Here is a 25,174-nt window from a genome sequence, read left to right as displayed (position 1 = left end):
AGAAGCTCCTCAAAAAGGGGTAATGGAGAGGAATAAAATGGATAGGTGTTTATTAAATTAATGTTGAATGAAAATAATAATTTCTACATCTTTTGAGAGCTCGCTACTCACCAGGCACTGTGATAGATGAATTGATTCTGAATAGTTCTCACCATGTTACTATAAGGAGAGTGCCATTATCCTCACCCGTTTCCAGAGAAAGAAACTGAGAATAACATGGGGTTTGAGCGCATGCATCTTTGACTCAACAGCCCATGCTGTTAATTACTGAGCTGCACATTTCATGAGAGGGCTTATAGCTTGAGAAAAACTTCCATACCAAGAATATATACTTCCCATGGCTTACCTCTAAGACAGTTTTTAAAAAATATATATTTATTGATTTTTCACAGAGAGGAAGGGAGAGGGATAGATAGTTAGAAATATCGATGAGAGAGAAACATCAACTCAGCCGCCTCCTGCACACCCCCAACTGGGAATGTGCCTGCAACCCATGTACATGCCCTTGACCAGAATCAAACCGGGGACCCCTCAGTCCCCAAGCCGAAGCTCTATCCACTGAGCCAAACCGGTTTAGGCCGAGACAGTTCTTATTGTTGGCCCATCTCCCTCCTGTGCAATACCCATTCCCTTTCCATTGCTTTTACCTTGCAGTTCTTCCTTCTTTCTACGTGACTCAACCCCACCATTCTTCAGGACACACCTCCATCCTGCCTCCTTGTTGAAGCTTTTCCCAATCCCATGAGCCCTCACGTCCCCCTTAAAAAGGTCCTGCCACACCTTTCAGCCCTTGGCTCCTATATGGTATCACACATTGTCCTCTGAATGACTGCAGTGTGCTCTTCTTACTTCCCCAACTGCTCAAGAACTTTTAAAATCAGTTTTAGAGTTTTCTTATCTGCTTTGTAGTTTATCTCTTAGATGATGGCCAGTGGGTAGAAATAAACATGTTCGATGATATGAATCTACATCGGGTAGATACAAAATTGGTTTCTCTTAACTATCCTTACAGCATACTGCTACATGATTTGCTTAAAATGTGAAAATAATTGTGTGAGGCAGGCGAGCCGTGCTGAAAGTCCAACATCGAATCCGTGTGTGAAGACTGAATTCCTGCTTTCACATTTCTGGCAGCTCTGCCATCCCACAGGGGCACCTTCGTGGTGCCAGGAGAACATTGCTCAGCATTTAAAATGCTTACCAGTTTGCTTGTCTTTCTTTTTGCTCCAACTTGGGGGGCTTTGTGGAGTCTGATTTGCTTTATAAGAAAATGTTAGTGGATGTTGTTATTTGGGGACTATAAACTCACGATATCTAGAACTAAGCGCTGAAACTACTTTTTATCATAAAATTTCCCTTAAGGTTTAAAATGTATAATATTTATATATTGGAGGCAGGAGAGGGGGGGGTTGTTCACAGTTTTTATATTTCCCTTCACCTGATGTTTTTTTAATTAGTAAAAAAATAATTATCTTTAAAACTGGTTAGACTCTTTTTGAAACTTCACGTCAGCATTTGAAACATAAGAATTAGATGTGTTTGAATCTCTGTTTTAGTCCAATATTTTGTTAGGCTACCTGAGGTTAAAGAACGGGATTAAACAAATGGAGATGCTCACCTTCACCGGTCAAATGCTAATTTTCACTCCTCTGGTCCTTGATTTCTGTCTCATAAGCTGACCCAGTTTGGTGGCTCTCACAGGTTCTTTTGAGCTTCATTCTGTATGTGGATTCCCTGTTTCATGGGGGTTTTGTTGTCTTACTCAGTGGGCTCCCGCCTCGCGTTTTCACGCTGTAAGAAGCTGCTGCCTGACACTGAGTTGTGTGTGCCAAAGAGGGTATTTCAGTCCTGGGTTTGGGACCTGGGGTGGAATCAGAGGCAGCATACCTTCCCTCGTGATTGGCTGCTATTTTGGTTTTTAAGGCTGTCATTTTTGTCAAGAACTAAGACTGAATTACTACCCTTTATGGATGATACTTCCAAAAGCTATTTAATATTACTTTGGCTTTCGGGGTAAGAGAGGGGGAAAAGGAGACAGATATAGATATTTCAGTAAGCTGTAAGACATTTGATTGCAGAGTATTATGCACAAAAGAGGAAATGTTTCCCCGCTTTCCTATAAAAATGTAAAAAAATTAACCATACTGCTTTTAAGGTGTGTTGTGATTAGGTCACGGAGTGGGCCCTGCTGTTGTTAAGAATGGAAACTAACCAGCACAGGTTGGTTCCACCAAGATACAAAGAGAGGGGCCACAGCAGCTGTCTGAAGTGGCGCGCCCCGGAGGGAGGGCTGTGTACGGATCCGTCACCCCGCTGGTGCTGCCAGGTTCGCTGCACAGCCGGCGCAGCGGGGGTTTCTGGAGCATGGTCCCTGCACGGCATTAGTGACTCTTCATCTTTCCCAAACTTTTTTGTTCCCCTTCTTTTAAAATTTCTCTGTACTGCTCCAAAAGTCTTAGTGCAGTTTTAACCTTTTTTTAATCTCTAAAGTATAACATGCTATTGAAAGACTAGTTATTACACTTTTTAAGTGTTGATTTTTAAAAATTGAATCCAACTATCCAGTGTCTTGTGCTATCTAGCTCTCTAGTCTTTTTTCAAAGCAGCTCCGCATCTCCTCGATCTAGGCCTGTCGTGAATCAAAGATTCTCTCTGTATAGTTAACCCAGTTGTCAAACTTCTATGGTGAGAAACAAATTTTGTTTCTTATTTATGGGGGAAACACATTTTGTTTTTATTGCCATCGTAGACTAGCGTTCAGACCAGAGAACAGGTGCAATTTTTTTGTATATATTTGTTATTTAGTCAGAGGGACTGAAACAAAACCAAATTTAAAAATCATTACAGTATTCAGAATTCACAAAACTAAGGAATATAAAAGAAATGTAAGTAATTGAACTTTCAACTGCACTGAGACTTGAGAGACACCCTGTCTGTCTTAAACACCAACAAGAGTGAGGAAAACATCATTTTATCTTTTGCCCCTTTTTTGCCCCCAACTTCGCACCTTCCCGGTTCTCCCTGGTGGGACCAGGGCCCTCCCTCACCTGCTTTGCAAGCCCAACATGTCCTTGAACCAGCACCTCTGTCCCTCTGCTGGCACCTGCCTGCAGGTGGGTGTGTGCTGCTCCACCAGGGTGGTGGGGGTGGTGATGGTGGTGGTGCCACCTCCGCTACTGCCACCGTTGCCTGGCAACAGATGCTTGCATTGCCAGCAGCTCCTGGCTGCACTTAGTTCTCTACCTACAGCTCCACGCCCCTGCTCTAGGTGAACCAGCTAGAATTTTGAATGCTGATCCCATGGTTGGAAACACAAGTGAGGATCAGTTTCCCAGATAAAGACAGGACTGGGAAAAGATGGACTTTGCAGGTCATCTAGTGCAGACCTGTACTATTAGGTCTGCTCTTGCAATCATACAAAATTCAGTATATGCACAGTTACGTTTAACCCTAATTCCTAATTTTTAACAAGTGGAAACATTTTGCTATATTTTTAGGGAAACCAAATATCAGGCTGCCTTAAACGTGAGCTTCTGGGTTCTAACTTATTTCTCCCTTTTAGAGTTTTCATGGGACTTGTTTTGTCCCCTTCTCTTCCCACCAACAATTCATAGAAATCTTGGCATTTAAAAAACTGACAGCCCTAACTGGTTTGGCGGCCTGCGGACTGAAGGGTCCCGAGTTCGATTCTGGTCAAGGGCATGTACCTTGGTTGCAGGCACATCCCCCGTAGGAGGTGTGCAGGAAGCAGCTGATCGATGTTTCTCTCTCATCAATGTTTCTAACTCTGTATCCCTCTCCCTTCCTCTCTGTAAAAAATAAATAAAATATATCTTTTTAAAAAAAAAACTTGACAAGTCTTTATAAACATTCCACTACACTATGCCATTTTTATATACCTTCTCTCACCTTCTGCCAAAATCCAGGTTAGATTAGGGACTGAGACCATGGCCGAGGCAGATGGGGTAGAAAGGATAGGACAGACACACAGGACACAGATCAACAAGATCCTACTTGGGGGAGGGCTTGTATGGGAGGGAGGGGAGCAATGGTATATGTACAAAGATAATAATTTAATTTAAAAAAATTAAACACACACACACACACACACACACACACAAGATCCTACTTGGGTTGCCAAGAAGGAAAAGCAGTCAGGACTGACTTCAGGTTCTGGTTGGACAGCCAGGTTGTGAGCTGGGCTGGAGAGCTAATATGGACATGGAGCTGTGTGTACCCCCTGTGAAGAGGCAGTCAGCCCCGCCAGGGGGAAGAGGCTGTTGTGGGTCCAAGGTGCCTCCACCCGGGGGAGAAGTGAAGAGTCACTAGCCAGAGGGCAGGCAGGAAATCAAAAAGACCAGCAGCTGGAGGACAAGAGCTTCTCAAGCACAGACAGCCAGCCCCACCAGGAGGCCCAAGGAAGCCCAGACCCAAGTTCACGAGGACACGGAGATTAGCACGGCCCCTGCGCAGGGCTGACTCGAAAATTCATGAAGCGTTCCATGTTTTAGACAACACACACAAAAACCAGAGCTCACGGGCGATGGCCAGCCACCGGGACACCACGGGTGACCGTGGAGAGAGTATCTCCAGTGCAGGGGGTGGGCTGCCAGAGGCTGCGGTCCGGACAGGTGAGGCCGGACACGGGAGTCACCTTCCCTTGTAGCTCTCGGCAGTGGCGGGCAGGAGGAAAGCTGGTGGAACTAACCGGCCACTTGCCATGAAGGAGGCGCTGCCGGTTTTAAATGGGACAGGGTTGAAGGTATTTGTGCACTTGGAGGAAAGAGTTTGAGGAAAGAGGGGCGATCAGAGGAGAGGGGCCACACTGACAGAGTGAAGACTGCCATGCCCCTGGGCGCAGGGGCAGCCTGGCAGGGAACCTCCCCCCAACCCCCACCCTCCCCACCCCAGGGGGAGGGCATGGGAAAGAATCCTTGTGCAGTCCTCACTGGTTTGGCTCAGTGGATAGAACGTGGGCCTGCAGACTCAAGGGTCCCAGGTTCGATTCCGGTCAAGGGCATGTACCTTGGTTGCAGGCACATCCCCAGTGGGGAGGGTGCAGGAGGCAGCTGGTAGATGTTTCTAACTCTATATCCCCCTCCTTTCCTCTCTGTAAAATAAATAAATAAATAAATAAAAAATTAAAAAATCAATAAAATATATTTTTTGAAAGAATCCTTGTTCAGTGCCCGGACCCTGGAGCCTGGAGCCCCTCAGCTTGCAACCGCCATACCCAGGGCAGTGGTCTCCGCAGCACCAGGCAGCGCCTTGGACCTCCTCCCCCCAGAGCAAGGCTCGTGGAACGGCTGGTGCCCCTGGAGCTGTTGTGGCAGGAATTGGGGGGGCCTAGCTCACCCTCACAGTCCAGGAGGACACACCTGCCTCCTGCCCTCCTTTGGTCCTTGACTACAAGGCCAAGTTCGAGGCCAGCGTGCCCTCTCGAAAAAAGAGTAGAGCCGTGGAGAGGAGGGCCACGGCGAGCCGGGGGCTGGGCGTCAGGACGGGAGGCCGAGGGGCGTGGGTGCGCGGAGCCATCTAGAAAGTGCGGGGAACAGGGGCGGGCGCCGGGAGCCTCTCGCAGGCCCTCCTCCTGATGGAATATGCATGATCCCGCCGCCTCCCGCCCGCCTATGAGCGGGAGGAGGCAGCTGATGCACCTGCGGGAGCGCTCGCTCGTCCACCCACTCGCCCGGGCTCGGGGTGCGAGACAGCCAGCCACCTGGCAGCGGTCGGGACCCCACGAGGGTGAGCCTCCCACGGCCGGGCCCTGAGAGGTCAGCTCCCGCCCCTGCAGCTCCGTGAGCGCCGGCCTCCCTCCCTCACCCCGGGCCGGCCACCTGCCGCACCCCCCCTCCCGCGGGCCGGGCTCCCTCCCTGCGCGGAGCCCGCGGACCCGGGACCCAGGGGGAAACCTGGGTCTCCTGCTGCTGGGGGGTTGGTGCCCACAGTCGCCCTGCAGGGACCCGCACGCACACGCTCCGTCCTTCCCGCCGCGCTGGGCACCAGCCCGCGGGCGCACCGGCTGAGCGCGCAGCCTCGGACCCCGGCCGGCCGGGCGCTTCCCGCTGGGCAGCCCCGCAGCTTGCGGGGAGCGGGGCCAGGGAACTAGGGCGAGTGGAGGGCGCAGCCCCACCACCACCACCACCACCGCCTTCCTTCGCTCCCTGCACGCTGTCCCCCCAGCAGATCGCCCTAGACCGTTATCTCTAACCCGTTAGCCGCCGCGCGTCCGAACCGAAACCATCCATCCCCGCAGGCGCTCAGCTCCGCGCGTCTTCCCGCGTCCTTCCCGGTTAGGAGTTTGCGGGGGGCATCGGGCGGGAGAAGACGGCCTGTTCGGATCCGGAGACGCCGGGAGACCAGCCCGGGCATCTCTTCCAGCCGCCGGGGAGAGAGGCCGCCGCGGGACCTGCTCCCCATCGCTCTCTGTGCAAACTCCTGACCCAGCCGCGCCCGGCGCCCCCGCGAGCGCGCAGGCATGGGCTGCCTGGGCAACAGCAAGACCACCGAAGACCAGGGCGTGGATGAGAAGGAGAGGCGCGAGGCCAACAAGAAGATCGAGAAGCAGCTGCAGAAGGAGCGCCTGGCGTACAAAGCGACGCACCGCCTGCTGCTCCTGGGTAAGGCGCGGCGGCTCCGCAGGGCCCGGAGCGCACAGCCCGCCCTCCTGCCCATCCGCCGGGCCGCCTGGCCCAGCGCCTGCCTGAGCTTCGCAATGCCGGCCCTGGGGCAAGATCGCCGCTCAATGTGGGTTGATGTGAACGGCGCCCAGGGCATCCGACTGCAGGTCACAGCATCCTTTCTGTTTGTTTTTTGCAGGGGCTGGTGAGTCTGGGAAAAGCACGATCGTCAAGCAGATGAGGATCCTGCACGTCAATGGATTCAATCCCGAGTAAGCAATGATCGGTTTCGGTTTTTGCTTAGAAACTGTGTACACGCTGTCACTCCTTTCCCAGCTTCCCCTAGAGTTGCTTTCTCTAGGCGTTAATCACTGAATGCACCTTTTAGGGAGAAAAATGTAGGAATGGATTGTTGAATTTGGTATATTTAGGTAAACCCTTTCTCTAGATTAAGAAAAATAACTTGCTTTACAAAATATGACTTATTAGGCATTCTTGAGGTATTGATCTGTGTATTCTTGGTGCTGCTCTGAACACACTTAACGAGCATGTCAAAGTGTACTTTTCTCTATATCAATTGTCTGCATCCATTTCAATTCATACCTATCAGCACCTGGATAGGTTCAGATCAAATATATTTGCAAGTATAGCTGTACAGTTTTTATAGGCAGTATGCATGACAGGCTTGGTGTGTTTGGTGCGACAAGTTTGGTTGTGTAAAGCTATAGGTTGTAATGTGTGCATTCGAGTTTGTTTGGAGTACAAACTAGAGAAGGGGCATGTTTTCCCTCCCCAGACAGAAACTTTGCAGATAAGAACTGTTGCTCTGGGGATTGGTGTAGACTGCTAGGAACACCAGTCTAGCCAGGGGCTGCAGCTGGAAATTTAAACTTCCACCCAATTCACTCGAATCAGTGCTGACGACAAAAGAAGTTAATAACAATTCTCTTGTAATGCAGGGAGAAGAAGCAGAAAATCCTGGACATCCGGAAAAATGTTAAAGATGCTATTGTGGTAAGGACTTTTACTTAATGGTTGTTTGCTAGAAGAGTGAAGTACTCTGCTCTCTAAGCAGACAGAAATTATTCATTCGCTTATCATACATCGAGCCTGTGTTGTAGTCACCCACAAATATATTGTTCCTTATTCCGTTTTAGACAATCATCTCAGCGATGAGTACCATAATACCTCCAGTTCCACTGGCCAACCCAGAAAATCAATTTCGATCAGACTACATCAAGAGTATAGCCCCTATCACCGACTTCGAATATTCCCAGGTATGTGAATCGGTCCTGAAATAATTCAACTGGTGCAAGATGGAATCCTTTTATTTTCTTTTTCTTTTTTTTACCTCACTTGAAGATATGTTTACTGATTTTTAGAAAGAAACGGAGACAAGGAGACAGGGGAAGAGAGAGAAAAAAAGAAAACATTGATATGAGAGGGAAACATTAGTTGGTTATCTCCCTTATGAGCCCCAATGGGGGTGAAGCCCTCAACCTAGGTATGTGCCATGACTGGGAATCGAACCCACAGCCTTTTGGGGTACAGGATGAGGCTCCAACCAACGGAGCCGCACCAGCCAGGGCAGAGCCATTTTTAATGTGGTGGCTTACTGAGAATCAACATTAATATTAGTTCATGGTTAACTTCAAAAATCTAGCTCTGCTTAAATGAAATATTTCCTCTGTATCAAAATGTTAACATTGGTTAAAAATACGAAAAACAGTAGGATTATGAAAAAAATGCTTTTATGAACGAATTGGTGAGGTTGATAATGAGGAAGACAGCATACCTTTAAGAAAAAATCTAAAGAACTTTTTCCTATCTGAATTTCTAAATTAACCAGTGGTTTCCAGGAGGATAAGTCAGTAGAAATTCCACAAGTAGAGAGACGTGCTCTCTGGTATGTGATTGCATCTGAGGGAAAATTAGAACAGAATTCAGTTTACTTTTAAGGCAAGTGTCCTTCAGATCAGATAAGAAGAGAATTCATGCTGTAAATAATAACGTGGATTACTTCTGAACATTTACTACATGATAGGAAAATGTAGTTCATTTTACATCTGCAGATTGAGGGCTGCTTTCCTAATCACTTGGATGGTAATATTGCTTTAAAAAGGATGATGTGAATATTAGTTTTCTCTTGTTTGGGAATAAACTTTTCTTTATAATACTGTTTGGCAATTAGATCAAGCATGTTTCATAGAAAACTGTATTTGTTACATTTCTCAGAAAATCATTTTTGCTGCCGTTGTGCTAAAAAAAAAAAAAAAAAAAAAAGTATATGTTTGTACTGTGTGTGTATCAGTAGCAGTATTTCCAAGATTTTATTATACTACCTGGCACAGCGGTCTTGAGACACTTTTCATCCTCAAGATCCTCTCTTCCCGGGGAAGCTGGTGCAGAAACCAGCATGTCCAATAGACAGGTCCCGCCCTGCTTACGCCTGCTCAGCCCCACCCTTCTCTTCAGCACCACAGGGATGTCCCGTAGGCTGTATCGGGGTGACAAATAAGAATTACTTTTTTTTTTTTTTTTTAGCTTTTATTTGCATGCTATACTGGGATTGTTGTTTCTGGTAAGCATTCCAGTGTAGCCAGCGAGATCTCTAGAATTTTTAGAAAGGATTCAGGGGTAGCAGAATGGCTGGGAAAAGAGATAAGGGACTTGGCACAGCAGGGCCCACTGTTTTTCACTGAACTGTGTCTTTAATTGATTGGTGGCTCTCAGGGGAATAAAGGGGATGATGTGGGGGAAGGAGGAGGTAGCACCAAAGCGGTGCTTCAGCAGCTGGAGCTCCGGGCGTCCTCCCAGCCTTTTATGTAACGCGGCAGTCACGTCCCCCAAACCGCAGGGTCCCGGCTGAAACCAGGAGAGGCACGCCCACTCAGCTTCAGGTTTACACATTTATAAACACACATGTAAGTTCTCAATTTTGCCCTGTCGTGTTCACCTAAAAATAGTCCTAAAACATCTTATACATGGCTCTGATGCAGGAAAACGGTGATTCTTGGCGTATAATGAGAAATTAGAACTAAGATGTATTCATCAGTCACACATTTTCTTTCTCCTTCATGACAAACTCACACATGATAAACATATTCCATATTTAATCTAAAGCTCAGAAACAGGAACGCTCAAGTAGATTCCTATGGAATCCAAAGCACCTAATTTGTGAACATGTTGATGAAGTTAAATCATATTATTAATTTAAATAAATAAACTTGAGAAACCATTTCCTTTGCACCCATGTATTTCCATATAGATATGTTAAGGCTACTTAAAAGTGGTTATCAGAATCAAAATTAATAAAAGAGAATTGGGAACCTGAAGATGCAATTCTATAATAATAAAAGCATAATATGCTAATTAGGCCAGACAGCTGAATGATCTTCCAGGCAAAGACATGGCTGCAAGGGCCAAGCCCTTGCACAAATTTCATGCATCAGGACTCTAGTGTAATTATAATGGTCTTTCAGAGGTAATTTTTTTTTTAATTATAGTTTTTTTTAGCCTAACATTCTATTGTCATCTGTGTCTCTGTCCTTTTCAAATGAGATTATGTTTATAAAAGAGCCTATACTTATATAAATAAGGAAATTAATATCTAAATGTATAACTTTGCTTCTGAAATGCTATTTTTATTGGATATGCACACATTTTCAATAACGTTTATTACCTGATGCTCTGAAATATTTATTTCACTTATATTATTAAACAGTTCTTGGATTGACATTTTGATGATCCTAAGACAAATCTCTGACATATGTTCATAATACTTGCTACATTTAGAGAAAATTAAAAAATGTATACTGTAAAAATCATAACAGCAGAGCTAAACCAAGAATTCTTTATAGTAAACATAACACTGATTTACTAAATCTAGTACTTTTTTTAGATCAAATCCTTAAAAGTCTTTTGATGTCACATTTCTCTTCTGTTCTTTTGCTCTCCATTTGAATTTCAATTTAATTATATGAAACTTTAATTGTAACAGAAAGAAGGCCAGCATAGTGAGTGCCTATCCAGCTAAGGGTTGCTGGGGAAGGTTCCAGAAAGCGCCAGGGGCCCGACTTCACAGACCTCTTAGGCCAGGTCTGTGCTGCTCTGAGAAGCCTTTAGGTGAAATCCAGATGATCACATATGGACTCTGTTTATCACTTTAGGTAGTAATCCAGATGAAAGTTAGTGGAGCAGTTTGGATGGGGTGGTATCATGAATGAGTTAGTTGCCTCTTTACAGTTCTTCTCATGTGCATCCATATCATCTTGGCTCTGAACTGGGCTCTCCCCTGAACACCCTTCCCTAGTTGGCACCATGTCTTTCCATCCGGCTCATCTACCCGTGAAAACAGTCTCAGGTGATGATCGTGGCAGTAATTCAACCCAGAATCAAGTAGTACATGTAATTTCTATCTCTGCTTTACTCTAACAATACCTCAGCTGTGGTGAGCCAGCACGGTCATGGCACACTCAGCCCCACGTCGGGCGCCTTATGTGCCGCGCCAGCTCAGCCAGCTTCTGTGACCCTGAGAGGGGGCGGTGAAGGATTGAGAAAAGGCAGACAAGAGAAGAAATCTCGGTCTGAGTGGGATGCTGTCCTCTCTGATGGAAAGCCTCTGTGATGGAGAGCTAATGATAGTGCCACTGACTACAAGCTATGTCTTTATTTTATAGTCAGATTGATGGAGAGCTAATGATAGTGCCACTGACTACAAGCTATGTCTTTATTTTATAGTCAGATTGATGGAGAGCTAATGATAGTGCCACTGACTACAAGCTATGTCTTTATTTTATAGCCAGATTCCACAAGGCAAAGTAAGGGCGTGGTCAATATATTTACAACATTCTCCCGAGTTTCAAGTTTACTCAATTACATGCGTCTGAACTCTATCGAGCCCACATCACTCAGGCAGGTGGGGCCAGGTGTTCAGACCTTAGGCTCAAGCTTACAGCTACAGCTGTTGGCTATCATTGTGCTGGGAGGACCATGAGAGACCTGTGTCCTCTCATTAGTCTGAGGCTTGAACGATCCAAACACTGTAGCCACTCTCCACACTCGGCCTTTCTTTATTTTATCTTTTCATGATATTGACCAGACATTTATTTTGTGGGATGTGCTTACTGTGGTTCACCTGATGCATCGTGACTACATTTGGTTAGTGCTTTGGCATCAAAAACACAGAAATGGCCTGTGTCCTTCCTAGGGAATTGGGGGCATTAACTCTGATCACTTAGTGAGGTGCTGCCTGCCATGTTTCTCTTCTCCTTTCCCCTTTGTAATTCATAAGTGCATTTTAGGAATGTCCATTGAGACTGTATTTACTTTTGAGACTGTATTTTTAATCGAAATATTTACACTTTAGTTTTAGCCCACTAATAAATTGTATCCATAATAAATATTTAAGGTGGAAAGCTTTTGTCAATTCTTGTGACAATCTCTAAATACTGTAGTGAAAATTAAATAGAGGGTGGACCATGATGCTGCTTTTCACGTAATAAAAAGAGCATCATTGGAGGATTAGCCAGAGCAGCGACCTCTCGTCTACACCAACACGCCGAGAAGTCTGGGAAAACACTCTTCCCTAAAGTGTTTTTTTTCTTATAGAAAATACTAGAGGCCCGGTGCACAGGATTTGTACACTGGTGGGGAGGGGGGGTGACCGTCAGGATCGGCCTGCTGCAGGAGCAGCTGCTCATCCAGGTCAGCTGTATGGCGCTCCCACCATGGGAGTGCACTGACCACCAGGGGCAGCTCCTGCATTGGGCGTCTGCCCCCTCTTGGTCAGTGTGCACCATAGCTACTGGTCCACCGGTCATTCTGGTCATTCTGCCATTCAGTCGCTGGGCTTTTATTATATAGGATATTTGAATGGTCACAAAGTAAGGCAACATATTTTTTTAAGTTTCTTGGATAAGCTGTCATGAAACTTCAAATCTATTGAAAGTATGTTGTTAAGGTTTTTGATGTCATGGTTCACCTCAAATTTGGATGTACCAGAAGTTTATTGCTTGGTTTACCAAAGTAGTTCATTTATAAGAACACGGAGCAGTTTTCAGAAGAATGTAACATCAAAAATACCTTAGTATAAGGGCATTTTGTCCTTATCATTGCTATTTTTATATGACTCAGAGAGAAAACATTTTGACTTTTACAGGGCTCTCTTGGGAAATGATGGAAGGAGCAGTAGGCTCCACGTGTCAAAGTAAGATTTGAATGAGTTGACATGTGGTTTGTGAGAAAGGTACACTGAGGTTTTAAGAGGCAGAATAATGAGCTTCACATGAGAATGTCATCCATGAAAGTGAGTGTTTTCTTCACCTCTGAAAATAATCCCATACTATTTTTATCCTGTCCTTTATTATGGCATAGAGATTGAATTAAATCAACTTTGTGCATAACATTCTCACAACACAAAGCAATTTTATTTTATTTTTTTAAGGCTGTCTGAGTTTGTTTGAATAAGAAGTATTTGTATGTGACACAAAATCCAAAAGACATAGAAGAGTGAAAAGTCTCTTTCTTACTCCTCCTCACCCAAGGCAGCAGGTCTTGTCCCCAGTGACAGTCAATGTGATATAAGAGCAATCTTTCTAATCATATTTTTAGCTCAGGATGAATCATCAATTATAAAATGTGGCTGTGGTTAATCTTATTAGTATAGAGAAAATATCTAGCCTGAATTGCTAAATAAACATTTTTCAAGCAAAATTTTACATGAAAATAAATTGAATAGAAGTCATTTTGGTGCCTAGACAAAATGCCAGAGTACTTGATTATGAAACTATGGAAAGGCTGTATGAGTCACTCGTTAAATATTGACGTTTTGCAGTATAGGAGCTACAGACTTCATCACTCTGAGGGAAATCAAAATTATGCCGTTAACTCAAGCGAAACCCTTGGAGGGCTTTGTCCTTTGGGTTCTGCATGGCTAATAACCTGTTTCTCTAGCCATTTAGGTCTGTGCCACATGACATCTTTCTCACACGAGTTTCCTGGTCATTCTATACCCATCCTGCATTCCTCCGTCTTGGCTTTAGGACACTCTCATTCTGCCCCTCCCACACTTACTTTTCTTTCACAGACATAGTTTGAAATTTCTACCCAAGAAAAAAACCCTGGCTTCCCTGCCATGTGACATGCTTACCTTCGTCTGCATATCACATGCTGTCCCTCCTTCCCAGCAGTTCCTGCTCTTACCACCTTCAAAACCTACCTGCTGGTTTTTTATTTATTTTTTAATTAATAGTTTCAGTTGACTTTAAAAATATATATATTGTTTAAAGTATTATATATTATACATATATATATATACATATATATATCTTTTTTTTCCCCATTGACCTTCCCCCAACCGCCCCTACCCCCTGTCACATGCCCTCATCCCACCCCTCCCCAGTATCTTGTGTCCATTGGTTATGCTTATATGCATGCATACAAGTCCTTCGGTTGATCTTTTCCTCCCCCAACCCCCAACACTCCCCAGCCTTCCTGCTATAATTTGATAGTCTATTCGATACTTTATTGCCTCTGTAACTATCTTTTTGTTCATCCAGTTATAATGTTCTTTATCTTCCATAAATAAGTGAGATTGTGTGGTATTTTTCTTTCATTGCCTGGCTTATTTCACTTAACATAATGCTACGTGCTGGTTTTTTAAATGTCCTCTACCAAAAAAAATTAAATTCTCAAGAATACAGTTTGCATGTTGTACATTTGTCCTTAAGGTCAATCTTCAGCACTTAGTAAATACTCTATTTAAATACTGAGTGAGTTTAAGTCCCTCCAATTAACAAGCTTGACTTACTTAGAAAGGAGATGATGTGTCATGATTTCAAATGTTTAACTTTTATGCCGGTTCTTTTATTTAAAGCTCACATCATGGTTAGGCATGTTGCATTTTGCCAGTAAACATACATTTATTGAGGATAGAAACCATCTCCTACTTGCTTGGCACGTATAGTCATGATCTGTATAACAGTGTTTTGGCCAACAGTGGATGGCTTATATGACAGTGGTACCATAAGATTACAATGAAGCTGAAATTTTCCTATCGCCTAGTGATATCGTTGCTCTCATAGCATCGTAGCACAACACATAATGCTAGTTTGTGGTGATGCTGGTGTAAACAAACTTACTGTACTACCAGTCGTGTGAAAGTTCAATTATGTTATTGGTTTATGTATTTGCTATACTATGCTTTTTATTAGATGTACTATTCCTACTATTTAAAGAAGTGTGCTGTAAAATAGTATGCCATGTTATGCCAACAGCAGCCTCATATATCTCATGTTACTGCATCCCTTGATTGCATAACTTCTCTTGTGCTTGATTTAATCTCATATTGTTGTGTTCGTCATGGTCCCTAAGCGTACAGTATCCACTGCTAATGTTGACAGCAAGAGAAATTGACCTGGAAACGAAATTAAAAGTGATCAGGGGCTGCAAAGGTGGAAAATTAGCAGTGGGTATTACTCGGCAGGCAGGCGAGTTCCATTCCGCCATAGCTAGGATCTTGTAGAACAAAACCAAAGTGGTGGAAGCTGTTAAGGGACCTACTTCATTAGAGGGAAGGATGCTCGCCAAAATCCGAGAAGGGCATATGTCAGACCTGAAGGAACTTCTAATGGCCTGGACTGAAGACCAAACAGAGAAGTGTGTCCTGTCAGCACCGTGACGGTCACAGCCACAACAAAAAGTATGTGATCTTGAAAGAAAAGGCCAGACCCAACCATGATGATCAATTACCAGATAGTTCTGGGTGGTTTAAACAATTAAAGAATCGTTATGCATTATATAACGTGAGAGTGAGTGTTTAGCCTACGAGTGCTGATGTGAAGGCAGCTGAAGAAGTTTTGGAAACTCCGGGTAAGTTTATGGAGGAATGTTACCTGCCAGAGCAAATATCCAATATGGATGAAACCTCCCTGTTCTGGAAATGGATGCCTGAAAGGACTTCGATCCATAAGGAGGCCAAGTCAATGCCAGGTTTCAAGGCTTTTAAGGACAGGACAGTAGTCTTGCTTTGGGTCAGTGTTGCTGGCTACAAATTGAAGCCCTTTGTGATCTGGCACAGTGAGAACCCCAGAGCCTTCAAGTACAGTATATCAGTGAGCACACCCTGGCAGTGTACTAGGAGCAATAAGAAGTCATGGATGACCCAGCTCCTCTTCCAAGATGCCCTCCTGAATTGCAAGACCAACCCTAGCTGGTTTGGCTTAGTGGATAAAGTGTCAGCCTGCAGGCTGAGGGTTCTGGTTTCAGTTCAGGTCAAGGGTACTGGTCGGGGCACGTGCAGAAAGCAACCAATCGATGTGTTTCTCTCACATCGATGTTTCTGTCTTTCCCTCTCTCTTCCACTCTCTAAAAACATTAATGGAAAAATAACCTTGGGTGAGTATAAAAAAAAATAATAATAAATAAATTGCAAGACCAGCAAAATGGAGAAGTACTGTTTGGAGAATAACACATCTTTCAAGATTTTGCTTATTGTTGGTAATTCTCCTGAACAATCCTTTTATTGGTGGGGTTTTTCCCCCCTAATATCAAAGTGGTGTTCCTCACTCCAAACACCATCTCTTTTCTCCAACCAATGGACCAACGAGTTATAGCAACTTTTAAGGCCTCCTGCCTGAGGAGGTCCTGTGCCCAGGCTATTGCGACTGCTGAGGAAGACACTGAGAAGATACCGATGCAATTCTGAGAAGATTACATCTATTGCTGCATCCGTTGCCTTGCTTGGGCTTCAGGTGATGTCAGCAAGGAGTGTATGAATGACATTTGGAAGACACTCAAGAGGTTGATTCATGACTTCAAAGGATTTGCCAAGAATGAAGAAGTTTCAAAAACCAACAATATTGTGGGTGAGATGCCAAATAACTAAACTCTGTGGGTAAGGGTGACATTGAAAAGCCTCGAAGTGGTTCCTGAGGAATGGACTAATGGGAAGTTGTTGGAACTGAATAGGGACACACAACTGAAGAAGGGGCAAGAGAAAAGGAAACTGTCAGAGAAGAAAAAGAAGACACACACCACCACCACCCCCCAAGAAAATTCACAGTGAAGGATTTAGCTGAAGTTTTTGCAGACTTCAAAAGCTCGTTAAAAAGTTTGAAAGGTTGCCCTACCCGGTTTGGCTCAGTGGAGAGAACATCAGCCTTCGGACCAAAGGGCACTAGGTTCAATTCCGGTCAAGAGCACGTACCTTGGTTACTGTATTCTGAACAATGATGCCCTACCCAGTTTGGCTCAGTGGATAGAGCACCAGCCTGCAGACTGAAAGGTCCAAGGTTCGATTCCAGTCAAGGGCGTGTACCTTGGTTGTGGGCACATCCCCAGTAGGAGGTGTGCAGGAGGCAGCTGATTGATGTTTCTCTCTCATTAATGTTTCTAACTCTCTATCCCTCTCCTTTCCTTGTTAAAAAAATAAATAAAAATAAAATAATAATAATAATCAGTATAATATATATATTATTAAATTATTATCTTTGTACATATACCATTGCCCCCCCCATACATGCCTTCCCTCCCCAGAGTTTTGTGTCCATTGGTTGTACTTATATGCATGTATATAAGTCCTTCGGTTGATCTCTTATCTCCCCCAGATCTCCCCAACCTCCCCACTATAATTTGACAGTCTGCCTGTTGCTTTACTGTCTCTATATCTATCTTTTGGTTCTTCAGTTTATAATGTTCTTTATCATCCATAAATAAGTGAGGTCATGTGGTGTGTCTCTTTCATTGACTGGCTTGTTTCACTCAGCATGATGTTCTCCGATTCTATCCAGGTTGCTGCAAGTGATGAAAATTCCTTCTTTTTTATGGCAGCATAGTATTCCATTGTGTAGATGTACCATAGTTTTTGGATCCAATCATCTGCTGGTGGGCACCTAAGCTGTTTCCAAATCCTAACTATTGTAAATTGTGCCGCTATGAACATAGGGGTGCATATAATATATATATATTTTTTTAAAGAGACGTGTGCTACAGTCAGGTATTAATCTTTATTTAGGACAAAGGAAGTCTAAGTTATGAATTCTAGGCTAATAAAGTTATAAGTTAGTGAAGAAACAAGCTGTATGTAACAAAATATATGTAACATAGAATTAAGGAATAATAAAATAGGTAGTTTATTAGTGCCAACTTCTGTTGGATAGACTAGAAACTCTCTAGCCATTCGGAGGAGAAGATCTGCAAGGACTCTAGTGCTCAGACTAGGCTTTGTGCTAAAGCCGAGTAGTGGGCTTCTGGGAGGCAACTATTTCCAGCAGCAGAGCAATAAGGACTAAGGACCACTGAGCCACACCGGCCAGGCTTCGGAGGTTTTTTTGTTGGAAATTTACTTTCTATTCGTTACTAGGATTTGTTATTGCATTAGGTGCACCAGTTTTCCATTTATTAAACTTCTCTGCCCTTCCTGCTAAAAGGTCATTGTGCATACCAGGAGATCAACCCAAAAATGTAGCCTCAAACGATAAATAAATCGTAAAGGTTGTACCAATGTAAAAAGCCATTTCACTCTTCCTCAACATTGGGAATCAGAAGGCCAAATGCATTTTTTATCACTCTCTGTCCTCTGGTCCTCTTTTTTTTTCTTTCTTTTTTTTAATATATTTTATTGATTTTTTTACAGAGAGGAAGAGAAAGGATAGAGAGTTAAAAACATCAATGAGAGAGAATCATCCATCAGCTGCCTCTTGCACACCCCCTACTGGGGATGTGCCTGCAACCAAGGTCCATGCCCTTGACTGGAATCGAACCCTGGACCTTTCAGTCCGCAGGCTGACGCTCTATCCAGTGAGCCAAACCGGTTCCAGCCTCTGGTCCTCTTTTAAAAAACCAGTTTATGAAGTGTGTGGATATGGTCAGAGAATGTTAGAGCGGTTTCACAAATGAGGAGCAAGAATCCCAGGGCGCTGGTGGGATTTGTCCAAGGTCACAGCACACGAAGGACAACATCATGACTAGAAGCGACATCCCTTTCTTCCGGGACCGGTATTCTTACGACGTGTGTGTCACCTGACAAGTTCATTGAGAAGGTTTCACTTCCAAACATAGAACCTAAAACCATTGTAAATTCCGGCTGTTATTCCAACGGCTGGAACGGTGCCAGTCCTGTGCCTTCCAGTGCCTGTGAAGGCCTGGGTAATGGGATTTCATGTTATTGCACCATATGTTCAGAATGCAGCAAACACATGCTGCCTGTCATGACAACTTGACAAAGGCACATACACAGAGAGAGAGAGAGTGATTCATCTTCTAAGCAGCATCTTCTCCGAACAGTGCAGCTGTCCTGCGGAGCATCCTGAGGCAAAGAGGCTTCCCTCTTACCAGGTCCTGAGCAAAGAGAATAGCCTATCCTTCTGCCTTTGATATAAAAGGCACTTGCCTTTTTTTTTTAAGGCCTTTTTTATGCTCTTCTTTACAAATTGTTTAATCAACATTTTGTCAAATTTACAATGTGTTAACTCTGGATATTTAAATATTTTAAAGTCTTCGAAAAATAAGTGCTTACTGATTTGATGCAGGAACCTCTTTGCCTCCTTAAAATAAAAACATTTCAGCTGGCCCTAACTGGTTTGGCTCAGTGGATAGACCGTCAGCCTGCAGACTGAAGGGTCCCAGGTTCGATTCCAGTCAAGGGCATGTACCTTTGTTGCGGGCCATTAGGAGGTGTGCAGGAGGCAGCTGATGGATATTTCGCTCTCATCGATGTTTCTCTCTATCCCTCTCTCTTCCTCTCTGTAAAAAAAAAAAAAATCAATAATATATATATATATATATATATATATATATATATATTTAAATCTTTCAGCTGTAAATTGGAGGATGGGTCCTCTATCCAAACAGCTTCTCAAAATCATTCTAATTGGCCTCATAAAGTGTAGTGCAGTGGAATGAGCCCAAGATTCAAAAGAGTTGAGTCAATTTTGGCCAGACACACTCTCTTTGCCACCTTGCCTTTGTGAAATAGGAACAGTAATGCCTACCTAAAGGACTTGCTCTGAGAAATGAATTAGAACACATTCTGAACACTTGATAAGTTAAATAAAATTTTAAAAAAGCATGGTTAGTGTGAGTAATTAGTGTTGGCCAAGTTCAAATACTAGGAACAGAAAGGGAATTGAATTACAATGCAAATTAGAAAAAAATACAAAGATTTTGACATACACATGGCTGACAACTTCATTCCTAACCTGTTACTTAGGAAGCCATAAGTAACACAAGGTGTAAATGACTGAACACAGTCTACTAATAACTACCCCTACCAGGGGTCTTTGCATCTTAACCCACTCAGAGCCTATGACTACAGGATTATATTGTATATTCTACAAGTTAAATTTTAAATGTCAGCCAGTAAATGACTAAAACATACCAGTGGTTTTTATAGATTTTTCAAGTTAAGAATTTAAATGTAGAGAAAATATTTTTAATCAACTTTTACTCTATATATCAACAGGCCATGTGTGTGGTCATTCAAATAAAGCATTCCCTGACTTACACATTTTAAAAAAAATGGATTTTGGAATACCTGACCATTGAACTACAGGCTCTGAACAACTCGAAATTCCTTCATGTCTCCAGCCAGGGAGCCCAACCTAGGATTGGGAAAGCCTTACTATGCAACCTTAAATAATAAATAATTTCTGAAGTTGCCATGTATCTTATAATAGATATGCACATTTAATGTGATAGCATCCTCCTCCCATACACCCCACACCCTCAAAAATCTATTCTAAAAACAGCACTACATCAAGAACGGAGAAAACACAGCATTTTGTGGAAAATTAAACATCATATTGCTTCAAAAAAGAAAAGAGCAGTTGTAGACATTTCCTTGGCTAATTGCATAATTCTTTAAAAACATCATTTTACATAATAAACAAATTAATTATTGAGTTCTTTGAAGATAAGCCTTGCCTTCTGTGGGAATGATAGGCTGCTTTGTGGTGTATACATAGTTAAGGGGACCAGAAGGCTGTGTTGATGAGAAACATTGTGCTAGAAATAACACAAATGCCCACTAACAGGACAATGGATAGAGAAATGTGGAATCCGCACACAATGAGGTATAAGCAGTGAAAAGGAATGAATTATACCACACCACAGCGTGGATGGATTTCTCAGTATTTTAACGTTGAATGAAATAACTCAAGTGTTGGAAAGGCATATGTAATATAATACCCCTCTGTACAGTTCAGAAACAAGCAAAACTAAACACTGTATTATTTCAGTAAATATATATCTGTGATTTAAAAAAATTTCTTAAAGATAGAGAACGATCATCACAATAGGGTAGTGGAGAGGAGGCAGAGAGGGAGCATGCAAGAACACGGAGGTAAAGTTGGTTGTTGGCCATATCTAGTGCAGGAGGGGACTCGTGGTGTTCATTGTATTATTAAACAAATAAATAATAAATCAAAAGAGGACCAATGGTGGGCATGGGTCATTATCCAATTTTTTCCACCTGCAGTCCCCATTAAAAAGAAATTCGAGTTTTCTAGTTTATTAACGTATATTCTTCTTTCTGTTCTGCCCTCTCTTAGAGGAAGGTTTTGCATAGGTGCTGTTGAAAGGACTGTGTGGGCACAAGGCACAGTAAAGAGAACCATAAATCTCAAGAATTTCTTTTTGAGCTTTATCGTGATAGATGACAATGCTTTAAGAGGTACCAAATTACTGAGGGCATTACCTCCATGAAGACAGAGTCCCATTATCCAAAAACATAATAGAAGATCAATCAATGTCTGTAAAAGTAATGAACTGTCATTCTGTGAGTTTCATCACATGCCAGCACTTAGTCTTGCCGGTAATCAGACTAGAATTCCGGAGGTGGCTGCCTCTCCCATGGCTTGTTGATTAGGAATGTATATATCCCGGGGTTTTTTAAAGTATTTAAACTTCCCCTGCTCCACAGGAATGGTGGTGGAAGGAAGGCTGCTTCCGGGGCCGGGCTGTCCGAGGTCAGAGTGCAGCCCTGTCCTTCCACGCAGCAGCTCTCAGTGGCCAGCCGGTTCCCCTCCAGATGGACATGGTGATGGGACTTGGTTGTGTGTTTGCAAAGCCCAGAGATTCTGCTGGCCTCACAGCGACTGCATCAGCTCATGAACTGTGGCCAGCCCCCCTTTAAAAAAAAAAAATTCTTTATTGATTAAGGTATTACATATGTGTCCTCATCCCCCCATTACCTTCCCAACACACACCCCCACACTCACTCATGCCCTCACCCCCTGTTGTCTGTGTCCATGGGTCTATGCTTATATGAATGCGTAAAAGTTCGTTGGTTGATCTCTCCTCTTTACCCCCACCCTCTCCTACCTTCCCTTTGAGGTTTGACGGTCTGATCGATGTTTCTCTGTCTCTGGATCTGTTTTTGTTCATCAGTTTATGTTGTTCATTATATTCCATAAATGAGTGAGGTCGTGTGATATTTATCTTTTTTTAATGAATGCGTTTTCTAGACCAGCGCTGACCAAGTACAGAAAATAGAACTATGTGAGCCACCAATGTGAGTCACACACGTAAGTTTATATACATACACAGCACAGCTCAGTCTCAGCAAACAGCCTGTCAGGTGCTCAAAGGCCACCTGTCACTGGTGGCTGCCGTGTCAGACAGGCAGGGCTGGGGCAGAGGATGTGGCAAAGGAAATAATGATTTCTTCTTAACCAGCCTCAGCGTGAGTGACACTGGCAGAGGCAGGGGCAGGGCCAGGGGAAAAGCGCTATTTGTGGCTGTTCGTCGTGTTTCTCTGAGCCCCACAGGAATCCTCATGTCCACTGGCCCTCCCAGCCCCTGTGAGCTGGAGGGAGGCACTCACTGAGGAGTGGCCGCAGGCACGCTGGTCTCTGCCCTCCCAGAGCCGACAAGAACCTCTTGCTCTCCTAGGACCTTCTCTGCAATGCTTCTCTGTCTAAGGTCACTGGGTAAGGTGTCTGTGTGAACGGACATGAACCCTAAATATCACATATAAGACTGCATCTAAGTCTCCTGTGTCGTTCACCTTGGCCTGACATTGGGACTGAATTCAATTGCGTGGCTTTCCCCACATTGATAGGTGGAGCTGCAGACGGCTGTGTTCTCAGGAGACGCAGGAGGTGGAGCTGCCAGACCTTCCCTCGCCAGCCTTCATACACACACCCCGCAGTTAGCAAAAGGTGTGCCCAGCCTAACCCTCCGCTTTTTAGACACATTATTGGCACCTTTGTCCAAAAAGAGCCACGTGATTAGGTATTGCTCACGAAGAGGCAGATTGAGTGATTTTGTTCTTTTCGCTGTCTTTTATGCATGCACTTTTTAGGGCATTTAGTGATTCACTGAAAACACACAAATTAGCATTTTGCTCTGAGCCAAGGCATTGGCTCTGGTCTCTGTATGTTTAAAAGCACTATATTGTGAATCTGAATAGGATACATGAAAAAAAAAAAAATTCTTTTTCAGCCTCAGTGGAATAGGGGGGGAAAGCCAGTACCTGGTTTCTGAGCTCCCAGGGGCTCACTGTGCATGTTGAATTGAGAAAAAGCAGCGTGGGTCTTGTGTCCTTCCTACATAGGAAGTCAGAAAAGAGGGGGGAAATGCATGATTCGTGGTGTACAAAGAATTGGAAATAGAAAAGGCTAATAAACAAGGGGCACTGCTCAGGCGCTACTATTTAAAACTAGGAATCAGAAGACAGTTAGCACAATAGCGTTTGAAGAGAGAAAGTTCCAGCTATCGTAACATTTTTAGTTTCTCCAAAGTCTGGAAGGCCCGAGATTCACACTTTTTGTCAGTCTCAGGCTCAGTTTTTGTCCCCTCTCTGCCATTTCTTCCCCTGCTTCTATCTAGTAAAGTCCGTAGACAGTTTGGGGGTGAGGGAAGGTTGGCAAGATTTTGCCCCTGTGGAATTAGGAAATTAAGTCTAGAGAGCCAAAAGGTGAGAGTGTACCTGAGAGTTGAAAATAAGTCGGTGGGTGGCTGTGGGTTCTGCCCATTCCCTTAGGGAGCCACTGGGGATATGGGTGGGTGTCATAGAGTAGATGGGGGTATGGACTGCTTTGTAGTTAGCTTGTATGCCTCAAGCCTCCCAAGGAGAGGAGAAGAGATGGAAAATATAAATGTTAAAGCCCTAGAGATTAGAGGAAACACGATGCTGAGCCGTGCCTGGGTCTGCCAGTGCTGGTGCCCAGGATGGGCCCGGCGCCTCCAGCGAGGACTGGCCCTCAGAGAGCACCCCATCCATCTTTCTAAGGGTTCTTGTTGTCTCTCTCTGGCATACAATTAATTATCTTAGGCCCGTGGTCGGCAAACTGCGGCTCTCGAGCCACATGCGGCTCTTTGGCCCCTTGAGTGTGGCTCTTCCACAAAATACCACAGCCTGGGCGAGTCTAGTTTGAAGAAGTGGTGTTAGAAGAAAGTTTAAGTTTAGAAAATCTGGCTCTCAAAAGAAATTTCAATCGTTGTGCTGTTGATGTTTGGCTCTGTTGACTAATGAGTTTGCTGTCTTCGGCTAAAAGAAGTCAGTGCCCAGGCAGAGATCAATAGGGGGGAAAGGAGACATGTAAAATTTCAACAATAAAGAATAAAAAATAAAAATAAATCAGTGCCAATGAATTTAAAAGCAGATGGTTTTTTGTTTGTTTGTTTGTTTGTTTTTTGTTGCAATGATTCTACCCTAAATTGGGTCCAGGTTGGTGTGAATGAGGCCATCAGGGCTCATTCTGGCCCAGAGGCCTGACTTAACTCTCCCGCTCCAGCAAGGGGTGAAAAATTGTCTTTGGCTCCGAATGGGTTACAGCGCCAGCTCCTCCAGCTCTTTCCGTGTCAAGCTGTTATTGAAGGTCTTTAACGATTTCCACCCACCTCCTCCCACTCTCCTGGCAAGTGAAAGACATTTGAATTCCCCTCTGAAGGGAAGAAATTACTGAAGTGAAAGAAAATGACTGTTCCCTGTTCTGAAAAGGAGAGGGAAGGAAAGTGGGCCTGCCCCTCCTTTATGATTCCTGCCTGTGAAGTGTGTTCTCAGAAACGGGGTGAGGAACTCTGACTTTTAGAAATCAGGAGGAAAGGTAGTTTACCTTATCGGCCTTTTGTGTGCTTACTTCAGCTTAAAATTCTGTGTGCGAAAACACAGTGCCCTTTCTGGAGTGGAATACAGCACGGGGAGAGACCATGCTGACTAGGAAGAGGTCCGCTCAGGGCAGTTTTACTCAAAGACCCCAAATAACTGAAACACAGAGAGGGCTATGAAAGGTGAATGACAGCTCTTAGTGACTTTTCCCATCCCTTTGGGCACTGGAACTTCCTTCCACTGAAAACAAATCCGCTTTGGGGATCAGATCTGAATGAGAAATAGTATTGGATCATGATTCTTTTGCCTGTGATGAAAGAAGTGTAGTGGGCTAGGTTTTCTCAAATTTCCACTTAAATCATTTTATATTTTATGAACACCGTTTCATACTCTCTGTTAATTTAGCTCACCTTTGTACGTCCCACGCTTATAAAACTATTCAACATGTGTTTGCTTAGCTCAGCTGTGTTCAAGGAATTGGGGTAGGGGTTCACAGAAGCAT

The 25,174-nt window shown here is 43.9% G+C and overlaps 1 protein-coding gene across 2 annotated transcripts in view; it reads left to right on the top strand.

Moving 5' to 3' along the window:
• Window positions 1-25,174, top strand: part of GNAL (G protein subunit alpha L) — an 83,182-nt gene that overhangs the window by 17,249 nt on the left and 40,759 nt on the right. Inside the window, exons 1-4 of one of the 2 annotated variants that reach the window (XM_036417909.2) lie at window positions 6,419-6,620; window positions 6,820-6,892; window positions 7,580-7,634; window positions 7,778-7,897. In XM_036417909.2, the coding sequence (XP_036273802.1) occupies window positions 6,479-6,620; window positions 6,820-6,892; window positions 7,580-7,634; window positions 7,778-7,897 (390 nt within the window). In that variant the 5' untranslated portion in view covers window positions 6,419-6,478. Of the gene's footprint in view, window positions 1-6,418; window positions 6,621-6,819; window positions 6,893-7,579; window positions 7,635-7,777; window positions 7,898-25,174 lie in introns of those variants that run through there. The other variant, XM_036417908.2, reaches the window with a different exon arrangement.

The sequence above is a fragment of the Pipistrellus kuhlii genome, unplaced genomic scaffold (genome assembly GCF_014108245.1).
Source record: "Pipistrellus kuhlii isolate mPipKuh1 unplaced genomic scaffold, mPipKuh1.p scaffold_m20_p_6, whole genome shotgun sequence".
Taxonomy (NCBI): domain Eukaryota; kingdom Metazoa; phylum Chordata; class Mammalia; order Chiroptera; family Vespertilionidae; genus Pipistrellus; species Pipistrellus kuhlii.
This window is presented reverse-complemented; position numbering and strand designations above follow the sequence as displayed.